The sequence below is a fragment of the Ambystoma mexicanum genome, chromosome 1p (assembly GCF_040938575.1).
Source record: "Ambystoma mexicanum isolate Mex_15411 chromosome 1p, UKY_AmexF1_1, whole genome shotgun sequence".
In the NCBI taxonomy this organism is placed as follows: domain Eukaryota; kingdom Metazoa; phylum Chordata; class Amphibia; order Caudata; family Ambystomatidae; genus Ambystoma; species Ambystoma mexicanum.
In genome coordinates, this window is record NC_090921.1 from 1,140,481,089 (window position 1) to 1,140,507,383 (window position 26,295).

Below are 26,295 nucleotides of genomic sequence, written 5' to 3' on the forward strand. Positions count from 1 at the left end.
TTTTTCTTCTTCTCTATTGTTCACCCCCCCCTTTTTTCTTATTTGGACTTCTTTTACGTTACGACTATGATGGCTGAGTTAAGTGTGTATCTATTCGATAATATGTACAAAGAAATTAATGCCCTATATTATTTGTTCATGAACCTTTAAAATAATAAAAAAATATTTGAAACAAAAAGAAAAGTTAAGCATTGCTGTGCTCCTGTGTGGACAAGCACCTGAGAAGGTACACAGTGCAAAAGGACTTAATATATCCTCTATGCATTTTTCAATAGGGTATTTCGAACTCTGTCACAGTGATGGACATGCATCTTTAAAATTCTAAGAATCCAGACAAGGAGTATGAAAAATGATGCACTTGGTAGTGATTTTACCACATTCAGCAATACGGTTTGATGACATATTCAGTTTAATTTTACCACAGAGTCAGTTTAATTTTGACACTCTGGTGGTGGTATGCTTGAAATGAGTCCTGGTGCCTGAAAATGCCGACCTGCAGCATCAGAAATGACCACCAGTGCAGTAATTCCGGAATATCACAGGATTACTCACAATGAAATCCATTCATTCTGTCTGTATATTCCTCGAATGGCCAACGAGAGTGGGCCTGATTCATGGAAGTGTTTTATAATGGCGCAATCCCATAGGAAAACATTCCATGAATCAGGTGTTGGTCTGCTCACTCCAGGGGCCACATTCTGTCACAAAAGTGGGTTCTAAAGCAGTTTCCAAGCACGTAGATAGGAGGGTGGGCTCTACAGTGCTTTCACACTTATCTATCAAGGACAAAGGAGACTCAGGACATCTTGAGAAGGATGGTAGATGTCATAGCGAGAGTCCAAAAATGGGCTTGTCCAGGATACTACCCTTCGCAGGTTCTCTTTACAAGGTATCCAAATGGTCTTGCATTTTCCTTCCCCCGAAGATTTAACAATCTTGGCTCCTCTCACGTGCCGGGTCAGTCTTCGAGTGTGGGACACTCCTTCATAGAGCATAACTCCGGGACAGTAATTAACATACCTTATTTCTTATACCTTATTTCATTTCATATTATTGAGAGTATACAACGAATTCGCCAAGACAAAATAGAAAAAGAACAAAGCGCACAAAAGAATACAAGTGCGATCAAATGAGGTGCCAGATCATAGTAAGGAAGAAGCTTTGGGAGGAAAAAGCAGAAGATATAAAAAGCAAGCAGAATGCAGAAAAAGGATTGTGAGCAGAGGATGAGGGGCGGTATCGAGCACAAGTATTGATGGAGAGAAGAGAGCAAAGAGGAGCAAGTCGTGGATACATCTAAAAAAAAGATGCAAGGAAAACTAACATGAAGGGACTGGAAAGGGAAGCTGATAAAGCCAGGCAAAAGTGGCGGAAAGGGTGGCTGGGGAACTGTTAAGTGTCTGTGTCTAATATAAAAGAGCGACCGAGTGAAGCGAGAGAGCACAAAAAACAAACAACTGTGTGGGGGGGGCGTCTTCTCCTGAGAATTCTTTTTAAATAATGGGTTAAAATGGTGCATTTTATAGCACTTTCTGTGAAAAATTGGGTAAAAAGCCATACGATTCGCAATCAATTTTGCACATGAAATAACCCAATAGATGCGAGTCGCCAACATTACACAGAACCATTTTCCAGCACATTGTCATGATGCCTTCGCCCAAATATTTGCAAGAATGTAAAACATTTTCATGCTAGCAGTGTCCATACATGTCAATGCAGGCTGCACCTTGCACTTACCCCCCTACCTCTCTCTCTCTCTCTCTCTCTCTCTCTCTCTCTCTCTCTCTCCCCCCACTTTCTCTCTCTCTCTCTCTCTCTTTCTCTCCCCCCACTCTCTCTCTCCCGCTCTCTTGCTCTCTCTCTTTCGCTGCTTGCACGTTCTGAATGCACACAAGTACTAATAGGTCCGCCTCTAAACTTCTTTGTTATATTTGATTTTCATTCCCATGTTCCCTTCCTGTTGCCCTTTGGACGCTTTGAAACACTATTAACTTGCTATGTAAGCGCCTTACAAGTGCACAATAAAATAAAATAAATACATGCTACATTGACCTTCATTCAATGTTGGCCAGTCTAGCCAGGTAATAGCACTTATGTTTGCATTAGTCTTCATGCCAAGTAAAAAGTGCCATGCAACAATAAGAAAACCTGGTTTCATTTAAAAAAAGCCATGCCACTGTAAGAAAACAGGTCCAGACTGGATCCATCAAAGCAGACCAGTAGAGTCACTTAAAAACCTCAATGCTGGCATTACCCTTGATGTCAGTAAAGAATACCATGCCAGAGTAAGAAAATATTTCCAAACTGTCTGTATGACTATAGGAAAATAGAGCCATGTAAACACATTCATCATGCTTGATTGATGCCAGTAAAATAACTGCCATTGCACAGTAACAGTACATGTCCAGACTAGCTGCACTAATGTAGGCCAGTGCAGCCATATAAGAGCACTCATCATGCTGGCATTGCCCTTCATGCCTGTAAAATAAATGCCATGCCACAGTAAGAAATCATATCCACATTAGCTGCACCAATGTAGGCCAGTATGGCCACAGAAGCATACTCATGTGGGCTTTACCCCAGATGCCCAGTAAAAAATGTCATGCCAAAATAAAACATGTCCACACTTGCTGCCTCTGCACAAACGAATCGCCCACTCCCCCCAAGTCAGAGGGCCACTCCCCTGCACAGAGTCATCAATAATGTAATTCAATCCTTCAGTCACCACTACCCATCATTTCAGACGTCATGCACTCTATCCCATACTGGCACCCATACAACTTACTTTCATCCATACAAGCAGTCACAACCGCATACACTTTCATAATGCAATCTCATTAATACCTGCACTTATATAGACACCCCTCGCATGCACGCATACAAACATATTTAGGCACATCCTCACCATGCAAGCATACATACACACATAGATTCTCAATTATAAACGTATATCTGACACCCTTCCGTTTTTAAATGGAATCTAAACGTACATTGTTTTTTAGGTTAAAGGACTCTCTTTTAATGTAAAAAAAAAAGGGCGGGAGCAGCGCCCATCCGCCCCAATGCTGCAGCCACCAACCGTAGTACAATGCCAGTACTGTGAGAGCGCTGAAAGCAGGATTGGTGGCCATGTGGTAGTAGGTAAGATGTGCAGTAGTTCAAGTATTGATGCAAAGGTGCTTTCTATAATATTTTCCCACGCAGGGGGGTGCTTGAGATAGGGCAGTAGTTGGCCAACACGTCCATAGCCACAAAATACTGTTTAAGCCGTGGAGAATAAAGGAGCTGTTTAAAAGGGTTGAGAGAGCTGGTGTCAAGGTAGTGATCTTTCTACGATGATGGCCTTAACAGAAGGGGGTGTTGTGTCAGAAGAGGCATTCATGGTGGGAGCCATATTGATAAGTTCTGATTCGTAGACAGACCCGAAGGAGCTCACATTTCTGCTAGAAGTTGTAATGTTGCAAGGGATGGGCTATGCTGCTGAGGATAGCGGGAGTCCATGGATCCGAGCTGGGCTGTGCTGCTGAGGATAGCGGGAGTGCTTGGATCCGAGCTGGGCTGTGCTGCTGGGGATAGCGGGAGTCCATGGATCCGAGCTGGGCTGTGCTGCTGAGGATATCGGGAGTGCTTGGATCCGAGCTGGGCTGTGCTGCTGAGGATAGCGGGAGTGCTTGGATCCGAGCTGGGCTGTGCTGCTGGGGATAGCGGGAGTCCATGGATCCGAGCTGGGCTGTGCTGCTGAGGATAGCGGGAGTGCTTGGATCCGAGCTGGGCTGTGCTGCTGGGGATAGCGGGAGTCCATGGATCCGAGCTGGGCTGTGCTGCTTAGGATAGCGGGAGTCCTTGGATCCGAGCTGGGCTGTGCTGCTGAGGATAGCGGGAGTCCATGGATCCGAGCTGGGCTGTGCTGCTGAGGATAGCGCGAGTCCATGGATCCGAGCTGGGCTGTGCTGCTGAGGGTAGCGGGAGTCCTTGGATCCGAGCTGGGCTGTGCTGCTGAGGATAGCACTGGCATTGTCTTGAGAATGTTGCAAGATTGCCCTCCAGTAGTTGGAATGGATGCGCCGAGGAGCTGTACTCAGAGGGGGATGCCAGTTCTTTAGAGAACTTGAACATCTCAGAGGATTTGTTGTGTGCCAGAGAGATGCGATTCTGGAGGTAGGATTTCCTTTCCCTGATAATGGTATTTTGGGACATTTTTATGGTGCTTGATGCAGTTGCTCTTTTTGGTATTTTGGTTTTCGCCATTTGGGTTCCAGTTTTTTATTTTCCCTTTTGAGGATCGAGGACAGCAGCCCATTTACGCATACCCATGCATACGGCTGTGTGTACAAAATGCGCACCCATTTAATGAAGTTGGGAACATAACCCATAATTGTGGAGTACTCTGAAAAAGAAGGGCCAATACACAGTGTCAAATGCCTTCTGCATGTTTAAGGCAACTGCTACCCCTATGGTGTCTTGGGGATTTTTGCAATTATATTAAAACACCTCTGTATATTGGAGGCAGTGGTCCTGCCCTGTACAAATCCGGCTTGGTCCTCGTTCACCATATATGGCATCCGTCGACTCAATCGGGAGGTGAGTTTTTTTTTTGCGAATATTTTCACGTCTGTATTTATCAGAGACAATGGACGATATAACCCACACTCTTCAAGTGGCTTCGCAGGTTTTAATAGGAAAATGATAATCGCTTCTAGTGTTGTGTCTGGTAGTGTCAAGTGCCTCGGTCCATAGTGCCAAGAGATGGGGTGCCAGATCTGCCACAAATTCCTTATAGAATTCTGCCCTGAGCTCATCTGAGCCTGGTGCCTTAGCACTTGGGGGGCTTTTTAGAGCTTCTTTTATTTCACTAAGTGTTATCGGTGTTTCCAAAGCATTGCGGACTTCGCCGGATAGTAGCGTTGTGGGAATACTTGCTAAATAGTCATCAATATCCCAGTCCGTAGCAGTGCTTTGGGGAGAGCATAGGTTGATATAAAAATCATAGAATACCCTATGAATATCCTCAGGTTTAGTTACCGCCACCTCGTCTGATCTTGTGACGCACTGGATGTTTGTGTTTTGCCCTCTCGTTGCACACCATGTGTGCCAGAAGTTTCCCTGGTCTGTCTTGTTCTCCATATCTACTTGCGGCTGCTGGTCCATCAAAGTAGCACACTTCCCTATCCGCTGCCTCCCAATATTGATCCAGTTGTGTTTTGATATGCGTGTCCAGCTGTGAAGATGGGCTGCTAGCCCAAATTCAGTAGTCATGGCAATTCCTCGTAAATACACCCTAAATGCTTGCCAAAGCACAGACTGTTGGGACACCTATCCTTCGTTATTTTCGAAGAATTCGTTAACATGTTGCACCATACTGGTTTTAAAAACCGGGTCCATTAGTGCTGGACCCTTAAATCTCCATGGCGCTTTCGGAGGGGACCCTTCTGGGATATCTAGCGTGAGAGATACAGGGGAGTGATCTGACAGTGTCCTAGGCAGTATTTTGACTTATGATACCCATCCCATCACCATTTGTGAAACCAGCAACAGGTCTGTTCTAGAGTGCATGTCATGGACCGATGAAAAAAGGTGAATGCTTTGTTGTTTCCATGTAGTGTACGCCAGACATCCCTCAATGCCAGATCTCTGCAGTGTGTGTGTATCACCCGTGCTGCATTTGTTAATGATCTAGGAGTGGTCGACGTCCTGTCTAAGTCCACATCCATGATGGGATTAAAATCTCTGCCACATATTACCCGGGTAGTAGGGTACCTAGCGCACTTACGGAAGACTTCTGTGTAATACTCCGGGTCATCTAAATTGCGGCCATATACATTGATCATCAGTGTTTCCACGTTGCCCAATTTCCCATGTACCACCACATATCTACCACCGGGTCCACTTTCTGTTGTGTAATGAGTAAAACAGGAGTGATTTATGAATTAGTATCATGGTTCTCCTGACTTTTTTAGAGTAGGAGGTGTAAAAGTGATGTTTCCCCCATCCGGGGGCAAACTTGCGGGCCTGGTGGTCTAGCAGATGTGTTTCGTGTTTCTTGTAAAAATAATATCTGGGCGCCTTGTCTATTGAAGTAGGCCACAACTTTCCTCATCTTCATAGGCGCACCCAGTCCTCTCACATTCCAGCTAAACAGTTGTATTCCTTTCACCCCTGCATCAACCATTGTCTTTTATGTATCCATGCTTTCCCATCATAGTTTCTTGCAGTATTTTAGCATGATAATAATATGTTGCAATTCTTCTGTGCAATTTTTGAACTTTTTCAACCCAGCTATCCCAGTCAACCTCCACCCCCTCCCTAATAGTACCCCGAACTTCTACTATGCAATACCCAATGAACATCCCCCTCCCACACCCATCCCTTCCCCCTTTAAACTATGCACTCGCATTGGGGAGTATCCACTGCCTTTGGAAGCCCAGGTCCGGTGCATACTGTCTGATTCTTGTCTATCCAAGCCCCTTCCAAACCTTTAACTTAACGTTGCTAACACTGAATGTGATTTCCTTTGTGCGCTGGACAATCGAGTCTGCATTGGTTATCCCCATCTACATGTAACACCGTTCTCCAAGCTTCACACAATCTACAGACCAAGTTTTGTTCCCATTATAATTGGGGCAGTGACCATTCAGTCGCCAAAAGAGTGGGTCATGGTGTGGGGGTATCACAGTTATATGCTAACCACTTGTTAGCTGCCCGATCTCACATACTCTCATACTCTGTGCGATTCGTAGGCTAATCCTACTCATAATGTATCTTACTGTTCATGTGCCCAGGGTCCATCCCTATATTCTAAGCAATATAGTCCCAGTTTGTGTATTTATCTCGTACTGTGCAAACGCTATATTATTACAGTAATAGTTGGCATTTACAGCTAGTTCAATATTTCCTCCGGTGCTATTGTTTCCGTACGCTCAATTTCGTTCTTCTTCTGACGTCTGCTTAGCAGGTAGCGGGATTTTGGCCTCACAAAGGTGGCGGCGTGCTCGAGGAATGTAAAGAAGTATGTCTTATTCTGATATTGCATGCGTAGACTGGCCGGATACAGCATTGCGTACAGTATCCTGCATTCCCTCAGTAGTTTCTTTACTCCGATAAATGTACGCCGTTCCTGTTGAACCACCACGGTGTAGTCCAGGAAAATATGGATGGCACTGGACCCTATCTTCGGTTCTTTTTTTCTCCCTTGTTGTTTTCAAAACCATGTCCTGGTCCCTGTAGTTCATGAGTCTTGCTATGATCAGGTGGGGAAATGTGCCCGGCTTGGGCTTTGTTGTCAAGGATCTATGTGCCTGTTCTACGATGAACACTGAGGACCAGCCAAGGTTCCCCAATAGGTCTGTAAGTAATTCCTCGACGGTGCGTTCCATAGGTACTTTCAAAGCATCTTCGGGCACCCCTATGATGCGTTTGTTGTTCCAGCGAGATCTCATCTCTAGGTCCTCACATTTCAGTTTAACGAAGCCCAGATATTTAGCCATGCTTATCACTGTGTTCTTAAGCCCTTCTATTGCATCTTCGCAGTGCCAATTCTTGCTTCGGTCTCTCTGATTCTATGTGTAGCCTTTTCCAGCTGGGCTCTCATTGTTGTGGTGTTAATGTTGATGCCGTCCAGTTTGTCGTTTATAGCTCCAAATCCCTGCTGCATTGAGGTATACATGCCCTGTAGATCCATGGGGGCTGAGGAAGTAGTCGGCATCCTCGCCTCTGAGTTAGTAGTTCCCTCATTGCTCGTATTGCTTGATTTGGTGGTTGGTTTGGTAAATCTGTCCATCGCTCGCTCTTCTTAGAGGCTGCCCCTTTAGGCATTATTTGTGCTCAATAACAAATGTGGCAGGTTTTCCATCCAACGGATAAACAGCTGGGCATGAGTATATTGAATTTACTTACAGAAAAAGGTCTTCAAATTATTTTGACATGGCACCCATTTCCCACAAATGGTAAGAAAGAAGGAACAAATTACTGTGATCAATCCTGCAGAGTCATCACTGATCACCAGCCTAAATTCTCCCCCCATGTGGCCAGGGGACGGCAGTCGCTACCTGATCCTCACCCCACCCTGGGAGTGGTATTCTGAGAGTGGATCACATGGTAGTAGATGGCTATCAGGGGAGAGTAGTGATTCCAACAGGAGAGAAGCAGTATTCTTCTCTTTCCTGCAAGGAGGATCCCTTGATTACAGGGTTTTTAATGGCATGGTGTCATTATTCAGAACCATTTAATTATAACACTTTAAAAACGACTTTGTTCAAACAAACCCTATTGAATCTTCATGTGTACATGGTAAACGTACAACATATCCAACATCTGAAGTTTATGGTGATTGGAATTTAAATGCAACTGTTCAACAATGTAACTTAAAATCAATTGAAACTTCCTTGGACTCCAAGTCCCAGAAAGTCTCAGGTACTGAGAGGAGGAAGAGGAGCAAGGAGTCAATGTGGAGGAAATATAACAGGAAGTGTAACGTGCAGTCTAGTTGTCAAGATTCAAGTACAATTCTCCTGATATGAAATCTAGAACAAACATTGCCAAGAGCCAAGAGGTGTTGAAAGAAAGGTTGACAGGCAGAGCTTGAACAAACCCTCATATATGGCATGTCAGTATGTGGGAAATTGGCACACGTAAAAACCGAAGATAGCAAAGTTGCACTAATGAAGAAGTACAATTGTGTAATACTTAAGAAGAATGTGAATGTCGTAGAGAGACCTGATAAGAGCACCAGCTAGTGAAACCTTTTCAGAGATACCTGGCAGGAGAGTATACCAGGGGATCTACAAGAGCCAAAAAGGGAGATATTCCTCGCAGGAGAGAAAAACCAGGATATCAAGAGTTTCAGTTGAGAAGATTCCTGGCAGGAGACTTTACTAGGAAACCCATTGAAGGGGTATATTAAATAGAAACTTTGTCATATTCAGTTTTTGTTTCAAATGGACATTTGGTCAACCAGAGAATTAGACGAGACATGCCTTTTGCCCTACCTTAACCCATATTGGAGAAAATACATTTGTTTAACAATTTTGAAAAGTAAGAAAGACCTTCCTTTGCTATATTCCAACCAGTGTTGTGGAAAAAACATTCTGTTTTGCCATCCTGAAAGAATAGATAAGACTTTCTCTTTGATATATTCCAATCAGGGTTGTGGAAGAGACATTTGTTTTACCAGCCGCCCTTAGCAGGAGCCGCTAAGGGACCAGGGAGCTAATAACAGGCCCACTATTCGCGGGCCCGTTATTAGCTCCTTCCCCATTCCCATTGAGCCCTATGGGGGCTCAAATGGGAATGGGGAATTCTTTTCAGAATGGGGACTTACCAGGTCCTCCAAGGTTGGAATGACCCGGTAAGTCCCCATTCCGGCAACCCCATCCCGGACACGAGTTTGGAGGCAGCCATGGCGCTAATAGTGCCTTGGCTGCCTCCAAACTCATAATGATCCCCATTGTGTGTGAGTACCCATTTCCACAGCACCTATGCTTCCATTGACAGAATTGATGAGTGGGTCCCAACCTGCTTGCAGATATAGAACATGGTGTTGGAGATGTCTGTGAAGATGTGAAGCACCTTGTTCTGCAGCTGTGGACTGAAGTATTTTAGGGCCCAGAACACTACCCTTAAATCGAGGACATTGTAACGCTCACCTGATTCCCACGGAGGCGCATGTCTGGCTTCGAGTGCTGATGCTTCTTCAATGGTGAAGCGCAGGACTCTGAAGATGGACAGGAAGGGCCCTCTACTCTGGCTTCTCCGGCTCGCAGGAATATTCCCCTGTGCGTGAAAAGGGAGTATTACCTACTGACTGAGTTATGCTCAAGCCTCCCACTCTCTTCCAACCCTCCACGATACCCTTCCACGATTCCCCGTGAAGTCTCACCTTAGGGTCAGGAAGGATGAGCTCTCCATCCTGCTTCTGATGCAGGGGCGCGTTGAAACCCAGTTACTTCACTGGACTGAGGATTGATGGGAGTTCAGGTAAGCTTGACTATTCAGGTAAGGCTCCTTAAAAGTTCTGTTGCAAGTTCAAAAGTCCAAGCTTAATAATAATGTTCATTGTCTTATTGCAGCAAGCGCTAATGCTTATGTCTTTTTTCCCCTTAGGGGCCGGGGTTCGGAATGCCGGAGATATGGCGCCGACCCGAAGTGAAACGTGCAGTTCCAGTAAATGGCAGGTAAATTCTGGATGAGCGCTCGGGAACTGTCTTTGCATAAGCTCATTCAATGTCTTTGTCTTTTTTCCCCATAGGGGCCGGGGTCCGGAAAATGCTTGGAAGCGGCAAGACCCGAAATAAAATGGGAATGACCCAACAGGTAAGTCTTATTCCCTTCCTTCTCTCACCTTTTGTTCTTGTCTTTTTCTCTAGGCTCTGGGAAGTGGCTGTGTATCCGGATGATCGCTGCTGAAGATGGAGGCACCCAGGAAAGGTGAGTGAAATGCAGCGCTGCAGCGATCGTAACAAAATGCTTTTAAAAATGATGTCTTCCTTTTCAGGATCGTCGGTGTGATGTCTCCGTGGTGCAGATTTAGCTGGTAAGGTCTCTTGTCTCCCTTTGCAGGTGAACCAGGATGCTGACAGGCGTGGCTGAAGTCCAGATGCAGGAGCTGACACGGTGAGCGTCCAGCTGCGAGGAACAGAACAACGCGAAGCGTGAGTTGCTGATCGGGTGTGGTTTAAATAGCTTTGGAAGAAGTTCCAAGTGTGTATCCTTCCTCCGATCAGGTATGTATCCTTCCCCGACCACACCCGGGTGGAAAGTAGTCCCACAGGTAAAGTAGTTCCATTCAGGCCTCAAGAGGGCCTGGATGTGGCAGCATGGCCTGCATCAGGTAAGTGCACATTAAAACACTTGAACACATGTCTAGCTTTATGAGCCTGGCGCCTAAGGCGCCAGGACAGAGGTCCAACATGAGCCTGGCGCCTAAGGCGCCAGGACTGCGTCCAAAGGGCCCCAGCTTGGGCCCGCTGGCACTCCCCTGGGGGAAATGATGCCTGCCTCTGGGGTTGCTGGGTCGGACCTGGCTCCTTGGAGGTAGGCATCATGACAGACATTGATGTGTAGGACTTTCTCCTCAAGAAGCCAAAGACCTCTGGTGTGGAATTCTCGTGTGCATGGTCCCCAACCCTCTAGGTTGGCATCCGTGGTCAATGTAGTTTGATATGCCAGAAGATGAAAGGCTGCTCCCCGAGTGAGAATGTGCTGACGATTCCACCAATTGAGAGCTCAGCAGAAAGATGGCATGAGCCGAAGCCTGTCTTCCCAGTACCCCAATTTATGTTGCCAATGGGTGTATAGGAACTCTTGCAGTGGTCTCATCTTGTGCCTGCTGTAAGTGATTTCAATCTGGCACACACCCAAGTCCCACCCAGCGTGCAGTGCACAAATGAAACCCTTATTTATTTTTATCTATAAATTCAATATTCTGAATGAAAAATCACTCATATCACACCCTTCTCCTGTAACCCCACCCCGGTCACACTGAACCAAGAATCAGGCTAGTTTGCAAAGGTAAATATTTATTTATGTATTTAAAATGTAATCACAATATATTTTAATAGGTAACAACCATCACCAATGAGGTGACAGAACACTGAATAATATCTTTAATACACTAGGAATCAAGTACTGAGCACAAAGACAAATGTAGCACAGAAAATAATACTTTTGTGTTGGATTGGAATAGATAGAACTATGGTTAGAGGTTCCCCCTGCAACAACCCTCAACCCCCCCCAATAGACAATGAACAGATGTGAGGAGAGAGCAGGTATTCAGGAATAGCACAAATCAAACAGAACATTACTCCCACCTTGACTTTTCAGCTGTCAGAATGGCTTTTAAATTGTCTTTGGAATTGACTGAGCAAAAACACCAAATGTGGTCAAAAATACTTAAATGATTTTAGATTCCTATGGGAGCCGCTTTGAACAGTTGCAAACAATCACAAGCAATGATTTAGTCAGAAGAAAGCATTTAAAATCTCAAAGTCCAAGTGGGAATTAAATTAAAGCTATTTCACCCATGTAAAACTTCTCAGAATGTAAAATTGCAGCAAACTTTTCCTTATGCAATATTCGCTATAATGGGAGAATTTCTGTTTTGCACTTTTCGGTTCTATGGATAGCTAAGGATGTTAAGTACACGTAGGAGTTGAAATTTGGTTTCTATCATAAAAACGGAGGGAGTTATAGAGGTTTTAGTGAGAGTCGTTTTTGCAAAATAGGCACGAGAATGGAAAACAGAAATGCGCTTTGAAAATGAAAGATGGGTTTGATTACACTATATTATGACTATGAAAGCGAGGATGCCACACATGAATCTCCACAGTTACGTGGCCAGCGTAACCCTTCACGTGGTGGAAACTCAATTTCTTTTTGGAATTTACTGGAGTTACTCAAAAACACTAATGACTTATGATTTTATAAAACAAATGAGAGAACATCAGCACAAGAAAGGTTCTGACAATACTATGATTCGGAATGTATAGATATGATGGGTTGAGATTGCGATAAGACAATGCAGAGATATTAGGGTCACTTTTCTTCCTATTAATACTTACAAAATAAGTTATTAAATTGGACCGTCAGTTCTCGTCATGGATTGGATCTGGTCTAGGAAGAACAGCAGATCAGGCAAGGGATCGCTCAGCTAGGCCGGTCACCGGATTTGCACAGGATCTGTCCTTCTTGTTTGTGGATCTTTCAATCAGCTGGATAGCGAGTTCCTCAGGCAAGCCTTGTGGTAGCAAGCCAGAGAATTTCAGGATACTAGTTCAAAAGGCCTTCTCAGACCACAGAGCTTCACTGGGTTGCAATAATAAATTTGAGGATTAGGCCTTGCAGAAAGTTAATAGTTCTCTACTGCTTGTTCTCTGGATCTGGAAGGATGTTAAAGCTGGATGTAGAATGCTGGATCAAAGTGCTTTTCCGGAATCAGGAAAGTGAGTGAATTAGTGCGTCCCTATGTGTTGTCAGCTGTCTCTATTTATCCTTTCAAATGACATCACAAAGTGGGTATATGGGCAGGCTTAGCTAAGCTTGCCCCTGTGAGCTGCGATTGGCTCAAAACCTCATCTCCGCCTTACATTTGAGTGATTGGATCAAGGCCGGAGGATGTCACATTTTATGGTTTGCTTTACAGTTCTTAGAAACCTCCCTTTAGCCACTGGTCTCAAAATCGAATGTTATATTAAATACACATTTCTACATTGGTCACCTATACATAAATCACACACAAAGATTCCATATTTTATGTAGCATCTGTCCCTCAAAATCCTGCAGCTGTGGGATATTGTTTCAACTTTCCACAGAATTTTGTCCTTTTTGCTATGAACACAATTTCCAAACTTTATGCAAATTACCACAAATGTGCGCGTTCAACATGGGGATGTGTGTCTTCATTTTCACAATTCTAATATTAATACATTTCACATACAACCACCTATATTGCCATTCCTGTCCAGAACATGTTACACGGCTCTGCCGCCTCTTAAAACGTGCAGCCAAAAATTAGACTAACAGATATGTCCTTGGTATATTTTTCACCACTTTGAATCACAAGTTATAAGTCTCTGAAAATTGTTCATTGTTCATGCTTAACAGCAAATGGTTGCTTGGCTCCACCCCTTTGTCTCTCCTGGGAGTCCAGGAGCATCCCTCTCCTTGGGGAAGTTCCTTCCAGGAGCCATTTACAACCCTCTCACACCTCTGTTTCCTAGGCTGAGGGTCTGGCATTGTTCATTCTCTTTCTGTAGACGAAAGTCTGGGTTAACCCACAATTATCATCTCCCTGTGAGTTTCAGCTGAGAGAATATACCTCCCACTGGGAGAAACCTGTTTGTCCACTTCCAAAGGGTTGTAGCTCAGCCAAGCTAATTTGTTCTTAATTAAGAATCCAGGAAAAACCAAACTTGTTGCATCAAACATAAATACATTACTCTCTTAGCTTTAACTCTGTGGAATAAAAAATAACTGAGATCTGTATTCTTTTTAGGAACAATCCTTTTTATGTTTGCTAATCCGGCAGACTTTTTAGTTTAGATCACTTTGAAATTTCATCAGTAACTCATCTGACACCTGTCATTCACAGGTGGCTCAGGGTACTGCACCACACCCAGATTCTGACAGAGGCTGTCAGTTTACAGACAATCCAGTTTTTCTGAAGAATGTTTTGCCCTTCACATTAGGACTTTGTATGTTCGCAATGCTTCATTAGATTACATGAATTTTAGCGCCAAGCAAGATTTTGAATGTTGGGAAGTGGTGTGTTATAGGCATTTTGGAGTTTTTAGCAACAAAGCAAATGTCATTTATGGACACATTTTGGAGTTTCATTTGCACAGCACTGCTTCCCCCTCTGCACTCTGTTTGCTGGTCATGGAGCCCACTGGCACATTTTCTGTGGTGTGTGTTTTACTCCAACACACATGTACCATGGGTGTCTGTTGTGCATCCATCTTTGTGTGTGCTTGAGAACATGGTTTTTGTAGGTTTTTGGCGCGCACAAGAGTTTTGCCGCCATTGTTGCTGCTTCTTGCACCATAACTAGCAGGGTGATGACGCATAGCACAGCAAAGTGGGTCAATACATTCCACACTGCAGTGTGGGATTCATGAAATGCAAAAGGACATGATCCCCAGGAGGGAATTTAGGGAGTGGACTGATGCGACTGACAGCCTCGATAGTTGTTGGACCATGTTCAGTATTGTCTTCATCCAGTCCTCTGAAGGCATGTCAACACACGTAAGAGTGTTTAGTCGTGAGGCCAAGAGTAGCAAGTCTTGAGTAGGATGCAAGCATGACTTTGCAAAGTTCACTGAGAACCCCACGGATGTCAGACACTGTATGATATCCTCAGTTTGTTGTGTTGCTAGTGTTAGCGATGGAGCGTGCACCAACCATTCCTCTAGATAGGAGTAAACATGGACACCTGAACGACAGAGATGGGCTGCTACTGGAGCTAGGCACGCCATGAAGACTGTTGGGGCAGATTTTAACCCGAAAGGCAGGCATTTTAACTGGTAGTGTTTGCCTTGGACTGGGAAGATTCCTTGTGGACCTTGACCTCTATGAAGAGGGAGTGCATCCTAGAGGTCTGCTGTGCCTTGCTGAGGAATAACTATGGACAGAGGCAGAGACGGAGACCCTGGCACCTTCATCCAACCAGGTCACTAACCTGCAGTGGCGGTCCTTACGGGTCTTGCATGAGAATGACTGGTAGATGGTACACTTGTTGAGGTCGTGGTCCGGATACAGGCAATAGAGACACAGTTCATGAAGATCCTCAATGTAAACGTTCTTCAGATTGTCGAACAGGCCATAAAAAGACTTTGCTTCCTTGTGTCTGTCATCTCAATGGACTCCTGAATGCCCCAGATTGAAGATTTTGACTCCGGAGGTAATGGCATGAGCTGAGAGTTCACTGCCGTAAACGAGAAGTGATGCAGCACAAAACCAGAAGATTTCATGGATAAAACTACAAAAATTGACAAAATTCATTGAATAATTAGAAGATAGAATTCTCGAGGACTCCTAGCACTTAACGTGTGGTAATAAATCTGAAGATGCCCATCAGGGCTGGAGCTATGGGGACCTGTCTAATTGGTTGTTGGCATTATCACCCAAACTGACTGTAATAGAGCAGTAAAGTGACCAGCAGTCTAAAAAGTTTAAAGGTAAACTGCATTAATGTTGGTGTAAATCCTGAGCCTGATGACGGAGAATATTCAAAAGCATGTGAATCCAAAAGGATCGAATGATGGAGAAAGTAGATGTGCATTGCAGGTTTCATTAGCATCAAGTCACCAAATAACCATATAACACTGCTCCACTGCTATGCATTCCTTTAACAACCTAGAAACTGGTCGCAATGCAGTTTTTCTCAGTACTGGTAAGAGTGCAAAAATTGACCATTTCTAAAAAACAAATTCTTTCAATTCATGTTTGCACTAGCACAAAGCTCTCTCTATCGCTAATACTGTGCAAACGGGCACTTACACTGGTGCAAACCTTCTGCAATATGGTCGCTAATGCATCCTCGGAGTTGTATTCTTATTCCAGACCAAATTGAGCTAATTGCACCAAAGTACCGTATTACAATGGTTTGTTGTTCATACAAAGAAAACTACAGAGGCATGAGTAAGTTTATGGTACACATATTAGTATTTCTAGTCTGATATTTATAAATTAGATTTTTTGTACTGCTGTATATTTAAGATTAGAAACCTCGAACAAAAACAGATGTTTCTACGGCTCCTATTTCTCTAAATTAGTGCTGCCTGATACCTGACCTCAGTGCCACACACTAGATGCAGCTTCAACCAATTTGTTTACAGAGTGAAATGCAGCCTGTTTTTAAAATGAGTTGTGTTTACTTCATTTAGAGGAAATTAGCATTCTGTGTCCATTTATCTCCAACTATGATTATCACTTAGCGAGGGATTTGGTAATAGTTATCTTGCTTTTTGCATCCTATAATCTACATGAATTATGGTCATGATTATGCCATCACATGCAACCTTGGCCAGCCTTCCATAAAATAGGGGAAGCTGCACACAAAAATGCTGTCTGCAGCATTAACTGTGGAATCAATTTTTTAACAAAGACGTGCAATATCTAGGGACTGTTTCTATGAGGAATTTGTATTCAAAATGTGCAGCTTTATAAATCTGGAGCAGACACATTCTGACTGATTGCGGTGCTGCACTGTACAGTGCTCAATTTTGTGAACGAATGTGTATCTATTTGATATATTTTCAATGTCATTTGTATGACCTCCATTGTACGTGGTGATCTCGCAATGCTTGCCTTTTGGGTGTACAGTATGCAAAGTTGGCATAGACAGAATGTTGTCTCTGCAAATGAAGATCAACCTCTTGACCCCAATGGGGTGATTCCTTCCCAGAGACACCACCATTCACAAGGTGATGTTGTCAGCAGGACAGCAACGATTCCACCTCATGCAAAACGCTGCACTGTTATACTGGAAGGTAACCCCTCCCTCCAGGACGTAGACAAGTCCTTGTCACACAAGATAAGACACATCCACTGCAATTCTCAAAGGGGCCTGACAGTAGGGGTGAAACAAGTGAATATCACACAATACAGGACATAGTCACAATTGTTTATTCGGATAAAAATGTAATCCACAAGACATGCAAGCTCATGCTGCAGTACAAAAAGCATCACAACAACATTCCAGGATAACATGCTCACAAGAAAATACAGAATAATTAATAAAAGAAAACAAATGACAGGTGTGGCGAATCAGAAGGAGTATGCAGGCATGATGTACACTTGTTTATTAAAATAACAACAGAACACCTAACTTGCCCTATAACTATGGGTGGTCCCTGCCCATTTTACTAATGTGCTCGTCTATCAGTCATGAATGTCCAAAGCAAAATGTCTGCTTTCCAAAACTACCCTAACTGAGAAAACAAACTTAAATCAGGAATGATTCTCTTCTCCTGAGGGTACTGCTAGTACATGTCTTTAATACATAATCCATAGATAGTCTCTTGTGATTTCTCGTATCAACCTCTTCTGCTCCACGTGTGGGATGCTGAACCTTCTCTCTGTGTCTTGAATTCCTTGTGGTTTCCTCTTAGTTGATTTGCAGCTTGGTATTAGACTTATGTATTTAGGCTCAGGTCTGAACCTTTCTTTCTCTTCAATATTGTATTGTTTTTGTACGGTGTGACACTTTCATTTCTCATTTCCCCTGGGTATTTTCTCACACTGATTCCCTCTATATCATCCACTCTCTCTTGAGGCTTTTCCCTGAATGTGTAACTTTCAGATTCATTTGCTCTACACGTTAACTCTGCTTTACTTTTCCAGTGTGAGCAGTTAACTCTGCATTGCAGTGTTTTTCCTTTACTTCAGAGTCTTTATCTTCCTTTGATTTTAAGATGAACTCTGTTTCATACTTTATACTGTGACAAGTTAACTGATTGTTATCATAGTGTTCTCTTTCTTCACCATCCTTATATCCTTTTGGCTTTAAAGTTAATTCTGTTTCACATTTCCTACTATGATGAGTTAACTGGGGTTATCATGATTTTCTTGTTCTTTAACATTTTTGTATCCATTTGACTTCAAAGTTAACTCTCATATTTTAGACTGTAACGAGTTAACTCAGTGTTATAATTATTTTCTCTTTCATTACAATCTTTGTATCCCTTTTGCATCAAAGTTAACTCTGTTTTGTATGTTATACTGTGAAGAGTTAATGCAGTATTGTAATGAATCCCACAAGTCTATCCGCACCTCCCGGTCTCCCGGTTACCTTCTCTCTTCAAGGAGAATGTTTTTGGAAGGTTTCCGTCTCATGGTTTCACGCTCTCTTTGTGCCTCGTTCCCTCTCCCATCTTGTCCCGGCGTCCGATTGGCTTCACAGACATTCCAGGTTCCTCAGTGCTTGGTGGTATCAGCAATGTTCTGTGGACCATTGGTCCAACACAGTCCTGGCTCCATGATCTCGCCAGCAGCTGTTCTAGGGCTTGGGCTCCTGCCTGGTGGGTTTCTTGGGTTACATGTTTGCTGTGTCTTTGGTGTCTCGCAAAACCATTGCTGGCGAGTTTGAAACTCGTAATTTTCCAGTGTCTTTTTCTCCTCTTGCGTCACGTGACTTGGGGCCTCCCACCGCCTGTGTCTGTCATCCTCTAACTTCTCTCCTGCTTCTCTCTCTCTCGTTCGGATTCAGTCTCTCTAACATACTCGTCCCAGTGACATAGATGTTTTTATTTAAAGAGGAACATTCCTTTTCAATAGGATAATAATATCTCTTTGCAGTTTCTTTGTGGCAGTCATAATAGTTAATATTTTCTTGTGTTCCAAAGAATCCCATGCTCCTCATCTGGATTGGGAGTCCTTGTCCTCAAAGGGGAGTCTCACATGGTGATGTCCCACTTGCCTCTATCCCTAGGGAGGGTATTGCGGAGCAGGTTTACCTCCCTAGTCTCACAGGAAGCGGCTCCCCTTGTGGAGAAGGGACGCATTTCCTCAATTCGTCACACAGCCCAAAACTGGAATACTGAAGGATGACACACAGTACAGAATTGAGAAATTACATTTCACACAAGACAGGGCATTACAACCGGCATGTTGAAGGTTGGGCCACACTGCCTGACCTCAATAAGAACATCTCAGACAAAACATCACAAGTGCGATAATGTAATGTTACTTTCACTGCAATACTAAAACAAATCCGTGTTACAAGAGAGAGGAAACCACACTAGAGAGCTGAAAGGTGACCCGCAGTGTGGAACTGAAAAAGTCCCACTCGCTGTTAGGCAGTCACTTCCCTCCTCGAAAAATATATATAGTAATGTTGCTTCTCAACCACCCTAACCTGATATGAGGAGCCTCGTTCTAGTATCTTTTTCTACTAAAAAGGTTGTGGAATGTGCATAGGTTAGACCTTTGATCGATATCTCTACTTTGGGTGGACCACATTCACTCGACCTCTTTGTGGCATGGCACTCACCAAGCTCCTAGCCCAGGTTACCACTTGAGCTGGCATGCCAAGGCTGCTGATCTTGTTTATGAGTCAGATGCTTTGCTCAATCCCAAGAAGACCCCATCTATTACTGAACCATCAAATTAATTCCTGGTAATGCAGCCCATTTAATTAGATTTAACAGACAATCACGTGCCACAATACTTCCCTTTATGTATGATGTCATTGTCTTTCTTTTCCTGCGGGCCTGTCTGATTGGCATATACATTGACAGGGTATTCCCTGTTCTCATATTTGTACAATTGGACTACATATGATATGTGTTCTTGATATTATATATGCATTACAGGCATTTTTTTCAATTATCAATATCATGCCATGTTTGGTGTCACAACAAAATAATAGATATAGTCAGGTTGACCTTTATCGGTGCTTAATCTGTGGGGGCGGGGGCTTGCCATCTTGATTATGTTGTGGTGTTTTGGCAACTTTATTATTTTAACTGGCAGTCAGTCATAGTAATATAACAACAACAGTGCAAGATTCGAAATTAATTGCTGCTATTTAGCTGCTCCCTCCATCCGAGGAGAGCCTGGTTACCTTGAAACCAACAGCTACCAGGAACTACTTTTAGCTTCCCAGTCCAAGTGGTGCCTTTCAAACATGCATGTGTGACATTAACTTTGAGTCTTTGAAAATGTTAACAAACAAGAACTAGGACACATTTAAACATAAAGGATCATAAGTTTATTAAATAGCCCAAATGTTACTGTCCATCTCATGTGGAAGCTAGATTTGTGGTGCAGTGTCTACCCGCTCCTGGTTACCTAGCCGTTGCTCCTGCTTACTGGGTGATGCATGACACCCAGCAGCTGTTTTTAGCTCCTTTAGGTCCTGCTCATTGAACCTTCATTTCAAGCCCTGCCATGTGCACTCATCAGTGTCTCTGCAGGGGCTGGCTCATCTTTATTCATGAACCTGAGGACCCAGGTGGCAGGGATATTTATCCATTTTCATGAATTCATTGATTTGGACGGTGACAATGCTGAACACTGATGGACACTGGTGGTCTGCTCCACTCAGCTCCACTCAGCTCCACTCAGCCCGCATTACAGTGCTACAAATTCTCCTCTGTAATAACCATCAGGGTGGATGGCCAACAACTAGATAGTCACTAGCCAGCCGCCCCAACACAGGGACAAGGTCAGTGAAAAGGCCAATATCGAAGAGGATTTCCTGTCATGAGTAGCAACCTATATAAGACAATCCTGCTGCAGTGTTTGATAGGCAAGTTCATTAGTTAAGCAATGATTTCAGCTGCATTTGTCCATCAATTTACCGTAGGAGGGAAGCATGATTGCTCTTTTTTCCTGTGGATAGATGGTTATCATGTTCCACTTACTACCGATAGGATAAGAGCAAAATGTTAACGATGATGTGTTTTAAAGTAGCACTTAAACATTTAGATAATTTCAAGACACAACTAATATGTTATGTAAACTGCACAGTGGATCCACCACCCTCAATTAACCGGTGGGAGTTGCAGCTTTAACCACAAATATGTTGACAAAATATGGAGCAGCCGTGGGAGGTGTCAACAGTGGGTGTGGAGTTGCCCACCCCAATGTTTAACGGGCATGCTAGAAAATATTTGGGCCCTGGCACTTATTTTCTTACAAATTAAGCACTGACCGCTTTACATCTTTGGGTGGCAATATTCAGGCTTACAAGCATACCCATTTAAATATATTCCAATTGAGCTGAATAAAGGAGAATTTGAGGGATGTGAAATTGGGGCATGAAGTGTCTGCATAATCGCTATGTGGAGATGTTGTTCTGACATTAGTGGACCCACCTTGAGGCCAATTTGACAGGTTGAAAATAAGAGTTGTATGTAGACTAAGCAGGGTTTCATATGCATAGCTTAAAAATGCATGCCAGTATTTATTATACTATGTCACAAGTGGGCGTGCTTTCCTTTTAGAAACATTTGGTTAAAAAAACATCATTATTTCAAAATGCCACTGTGGGAGAACACCATCACTACCTCACAATCCCTTCTGGAAATGAGTATTGGAAAGGCACAATTTCTACCATGTTATTAAAATCTGAATGCTGCTTATGCCCCAACTAACTCTGTGCACAAAGTGCACCGGAGTGTGTTCTTACAGTGACAGCAGTGGCCATATATGCCAAAGAAACCATGTGTGTGGTGTTAAAGCTGCTGTGCCTACGTTATTGAGTGAAGCTAATAGGTGTCTTAACACAGTGGCAGGACGGTCCTGTCCTGATGCCGTGGGGACAAAATGCAAGGCGGGAGGATGTCGATTTTATTGATTCCGAAAAGTCTTTGTATTTCCAGAGAGGTCAGAACTTGTTCTTGTCCCTCCTTTTGCTAGCTAGGCTTCATTGAGGGGTTATCTCGAGTTTCCGCAGTTTTTTTCTATGGTGTGGGTCTTTTCGGGTTCTTCGTAATAGAAGCCCAGGTATATTCAGTCTTTTCTTCCTCCAGTGGTCCTGTGGAAAATAAGAACAGTAGCTCTGTCCCTCTCTGTCAAGCTTTCTCCCTCCTCCAATTCCAAGTCTCTGGCGTATCCTGCTCCTTTTTACCACCCGCCAAGACAGGTGCTCCTCTCATTGGCTGCTTCCTTTCCTGGTGCCTTTACTTCTGTCTCACCCTGATGTTCCTGACGTCATGGCTGATGAGCTGGGTCAGCTCCTAATCCCCAAGATCCCAGATAAGGGCTTATCGCGCCACAACGTTTCTTCATACAACAGGGTTTTTTATGCAGGTAATTGGTGTCCGCGTCCCGACACTCGCTTTTGGCCTGACAATCCCCTGTTTAGCACCGCTCCCTTTTCGGCACTGCCAGCGTCCGTGGCTCTCTTATGATAAGATATGATATGATATGGAATTTGTAACATGCCTATTCACAAGTTTTTCAAGGATCGACGAGTCAAGGAAGGGGAACAGAAGGAAGACAGAGACAACGATCTTACTAGGCCAAGTGACATTTGGATCGCGCAACTGCAGGAAGGTATTTACGATGAGAGAGATGGAGTTATTGAGGACCCAGGGACCAGAAGCCCTTGTGGACAATGGAGAGGGTCTTGAACTTAATCCTTGCACAGCCACTCGGAGCCAATGCAGAGATTTCAGTCCTGGAGAGATACGATCCCTGGGCTTGAGGCCAAGGACAAGTCTCGCAGTCCTGTTCTGGATGAGTTGCAGAGGGCGGAGAGTAGAAACAGGCAGATTAAGAAAGAGGCCGTTGCAGTAGTCCAGCCTAAAGAGAACCAGCGCTACAGATATAGTGAGCTTCTTGGGGAAGGAGAGTAAAGAAAGAATACCTCTGAGGAGGTGCAGTTGGTAGTTTGACTTCTTAGAGACATCAGAGATGTGAGGAGAAAAGGAGAGTGTGGACTCGAAGATAGCCCAATGTTCTTAGCCTCACAGGTGGGAGCATGAAGAGGGACAAGGGAGGCTGGCCAGAGAGTGACAGGAAAGCAGGGTGCAGGTGTGCTGATAAGGAGAATCTCCGTCTTACTGGCCTTTTGGCTATTGGCTTTTACAAGTGGGTACTTCCTTGCCTGCTGGTGTATGTGGATGGGTCCCTGCTGGTGGTGGGTCTATGTGTGCAGTGTGGGTTTGTTGTGGCATTTTCCTCTCTTGTTAGCACAGTCCATCACATGACCTTATTGCACATCATTAGTGTATTCTTACAAATGCAGAAATGGCATTAACTAGCACAACCAGCACAAGTGTGTTATTACAGCGAGGCCAACAAAACTTACATACATAAGAACACTTTACATTACATGGGCCTCATTATAAGTTTGCCGGCACGGAAACAAGGGTGCCAGTCAGCTTGCGGGCACCCTTATTTCCGGACCGGAATACTACATGTCTGCGTGCCATGGCCACACAGGTCTGACCCTGCTGGGAGCATAGGCCACAGTAGGCAAACCATTCACGGAAGCGCTGGCACCATTGACAATGGTGCCAGCGCTTCTGAGTCCCCACTCCCATAGAGTCCTGGTGGACTTTATGGGAATGGGGACTTACATTTTACCGGCGCTCGACTTCCGGCCCGCTGGAATTGGAATCTCCCGGTGGCACTGGGAAGTCAGGCGCCTGTAAAATATTACGAGGCTGGTGGCAACCCGGCGGTAGCGCCAGCAGGGTTACCGCCAGACTCGTAATGAGGCCCAACATTACACTGGCAGTACTGGCCTTATTGTGCAAAGCCACCATGAGTGAGTTCTTACATTAACAACACTGCCCTTATATAGCAAAGTCAACAAACGTCTGTTTTTACAGTTGTATTATTGAGCAAAACCAGCACAAGTGTGTTCTTCTTACAGTGATTTTACTGGTATCATTGGGAAAAGCCAACATGAGCGTTTACTTACTAAAGTGGCAGTACTGGCCTTTTTGAGCAAAGCCACAGTGAGAGTGGTCTTACAGTTGTAGTACTTGCACTATTGGAAAAGGCCCACAGAAAGGTGTTTTTGCAGTACGACGAGGGAATCAACAACAGACTTGTGAAGCCAAGTTATCAAACAAAACTAAGTTTATTGTGCTGAACACCAGAGTAAACGCAAAAGTGGAATAAACAACCTAGAATACATCGCCATAAACAGAATGAGGCACGAGATCGATATGTAAAGAGGAGTTTCCCTGGGCACAGCAAAGTCACTGATAGGGTCTCCAAACTAGGTTCGTGTTTGCAAGCAATTGGGTGCAGAAACCAATGTAACTTCCATAACCTGACAGGATGGATTCTCCAAGGAACAGTACATGTGTATATCACAGTTACTTGCTTGGGTCCCTCTTCTATGACGTAGACACAAAAAAAATGATTAAAAATATCTCTGGTTCTTCGATGTGTCTCCCTTCCTGAGAACAGTGACATCCAGGGCCGGTCGTAGGGCAGGGCCGCCCGGGTGACTGCCGGGGGTGCCAGTAGTTCCGTTCCACACCAGCTCGGAGGAGTCTTTCAAGGTCTCCCCTGAGCTGGCGTGGTAGGAAAAGGAGCCAAAGGCACCCTATTCAAATTAAATGCGCCCCGCTATTGTGCTGGCACCTGGCCTTTCGGTAGCAGGACGCATTTAATAATAATAGGGCACTGATGCTTTCACATTGGAACCCGATTGAAGTGATTACCTCCGTGCTCCGGCATGGGAGCAGGGGTGGTTTTCATTAGAACAGGGCATTGATGCATTAGCATCGGCACCCTATTTCAGTGATTGACTCCCTGCTCCGGTGCAGGAGCAGGGAGTTAAAGAAAAATGTGGCACTCCCCAGCATTGACTAGAGGCTATTGGGGTGGGGAGGTGCCACATTTTTGTTTCACTGCCCGGACGCTGCCGCCACTAAGGCCGGCCCGGGTGGCACCCCGTCTTTTGAAACTGTCTGTGCATGGGTGAAACAGACAGTGATAAAGGTAACATTTAGCACAATTTAAGGCTTGGCTGAGAGTGTGGCATGTGGCCAACTCGATACAGAGCTGTGGTCTTCAGGTCACTCCTAAATACAAAAAATGTAGGAGGGAAACAGCAACAAAAGGATAATGCTCCTTTCATACAATTTTCCCCCTTTTTTATCTTGTCTTGAGTGCTGCAGAAGTGAACAATAATGTTTCAGGGTAACAGAATAAGCCCCCTCAATGCACCGCCACGATCTTACCTTTCCTTCCACTGGTGCCAAACCATTGGCCTTTTTGGACTGTTTCTTTTTCCCTTCAGTTTTAGAAGTTCTGCCCCTTTGACCTGCAGAGAAATACAAAAACACTAGTCTGAAAACTGAATTTGATGGAAAACAGTCCCAATTCACTAGCCCGCACACTCTCATGAACATTCTCCAACAACAGAAAAAATGCTTTTTATACTGCAAGGAAAACAACTCTTCAAACAGAAAAGCAGAGCTTTGAAGTTAATGCTCCGACCTGCCTTCGTATGGGCCCTATAGGATGCAGGGCTCACAGAGGGAAGAATCAATCCACTTCCCTCTTTGCTTATGGTTTGTGCCCAGGCCAATGGTTTTAGGGCAGAGTTGATGGAAGGGTGCTGATCTAGGCTTGGACAAAATGTAAGTACAAAAAATGTGTTTGTGTATGAATGTGTGCCTATATGAAGGTGAATGCGTGTGTGCAGTGGCAGAGCCAGCTACTGACTTGGGAGGGCTGAAGCCCAACCAAATTGAGGAAATTGTAGACAGAAGTGGAGACGGCACTCTGTAATGGCACTCACCCAGAGTGCCAATGGGAAAGGACAGCTATAACAAGAGCCTGTCAAATCTCTCACTTGTGAGACCAGAGATTGTTTAGACACTCATTGAGTGCCGCAGAAACAAACGTAGAGTGGCAAAGGACACAGGCTTGCCCTGCCCCTATCAATATACTCCCACTCCCGATGAATCCAAAGACTTAATTGATCTGTTGGCCTGTAACGAAGGAGATGTACATGCCACTCATGGAGCTCGCCTCCTCACCTCTGTCATATTGGAAGAGCAGTAAGAAAGCACCGTGCATGACACCTGCTGTAGTCCCAATACTGCATCCGAGATATACAAGATGTTATGCGCTCAGACAACCGTACCGAATGTACCCTTGAACTGAAGTGGTAGAAGAAAGTCTGTAAACACCACTAGACATAGAAGAATTATAAGTAAAGTCTGACAGGTGTAAAGTGAGGTCATAAACAGAAGACACAATTACGTACTGAAACGACATGCAAATACTTAAAGAATGACGATGTAACTGAAGTAACAAAGTAAATGAACATATGGGTACGAAGAAATCATAGATACTGAGAAGATAAGAAAATGTGCAGTAAAT

At 44.2% G+C, this 26,295-nt stretch overlaps 1 protein-coding gene across 3 annotated transcripts in view; it reads right to left on the reverse strand.

Moving 5' to 3' along the window:
• VSIG10L (V-set and immunoglobulin domain containing 10 like) overlaps nucleotides 1–26,295 on the reverse strand; it is a 427,245-nt gene that overhangs the window by 21,355 nt on the left and 379,595 nt on the right. For 2 of the 3 annotated variants that reach the window (XM_069604794.1, XM_069604795.1), the window contains one exon: nucleotides 25,146–25,228. In XM_069604794.1, coding sequence (XP_069460895.1) covers nucleotides 25,146–25,228 — 83 coding nt within the window. Of the gene's footprint in view, nucleotides 1–25,145; nucleotides 25,231–26,295 lie in introns of all 3 variants that reach the window. The other variant, XR_011260177.1, reaches the window with a different exon arrangement.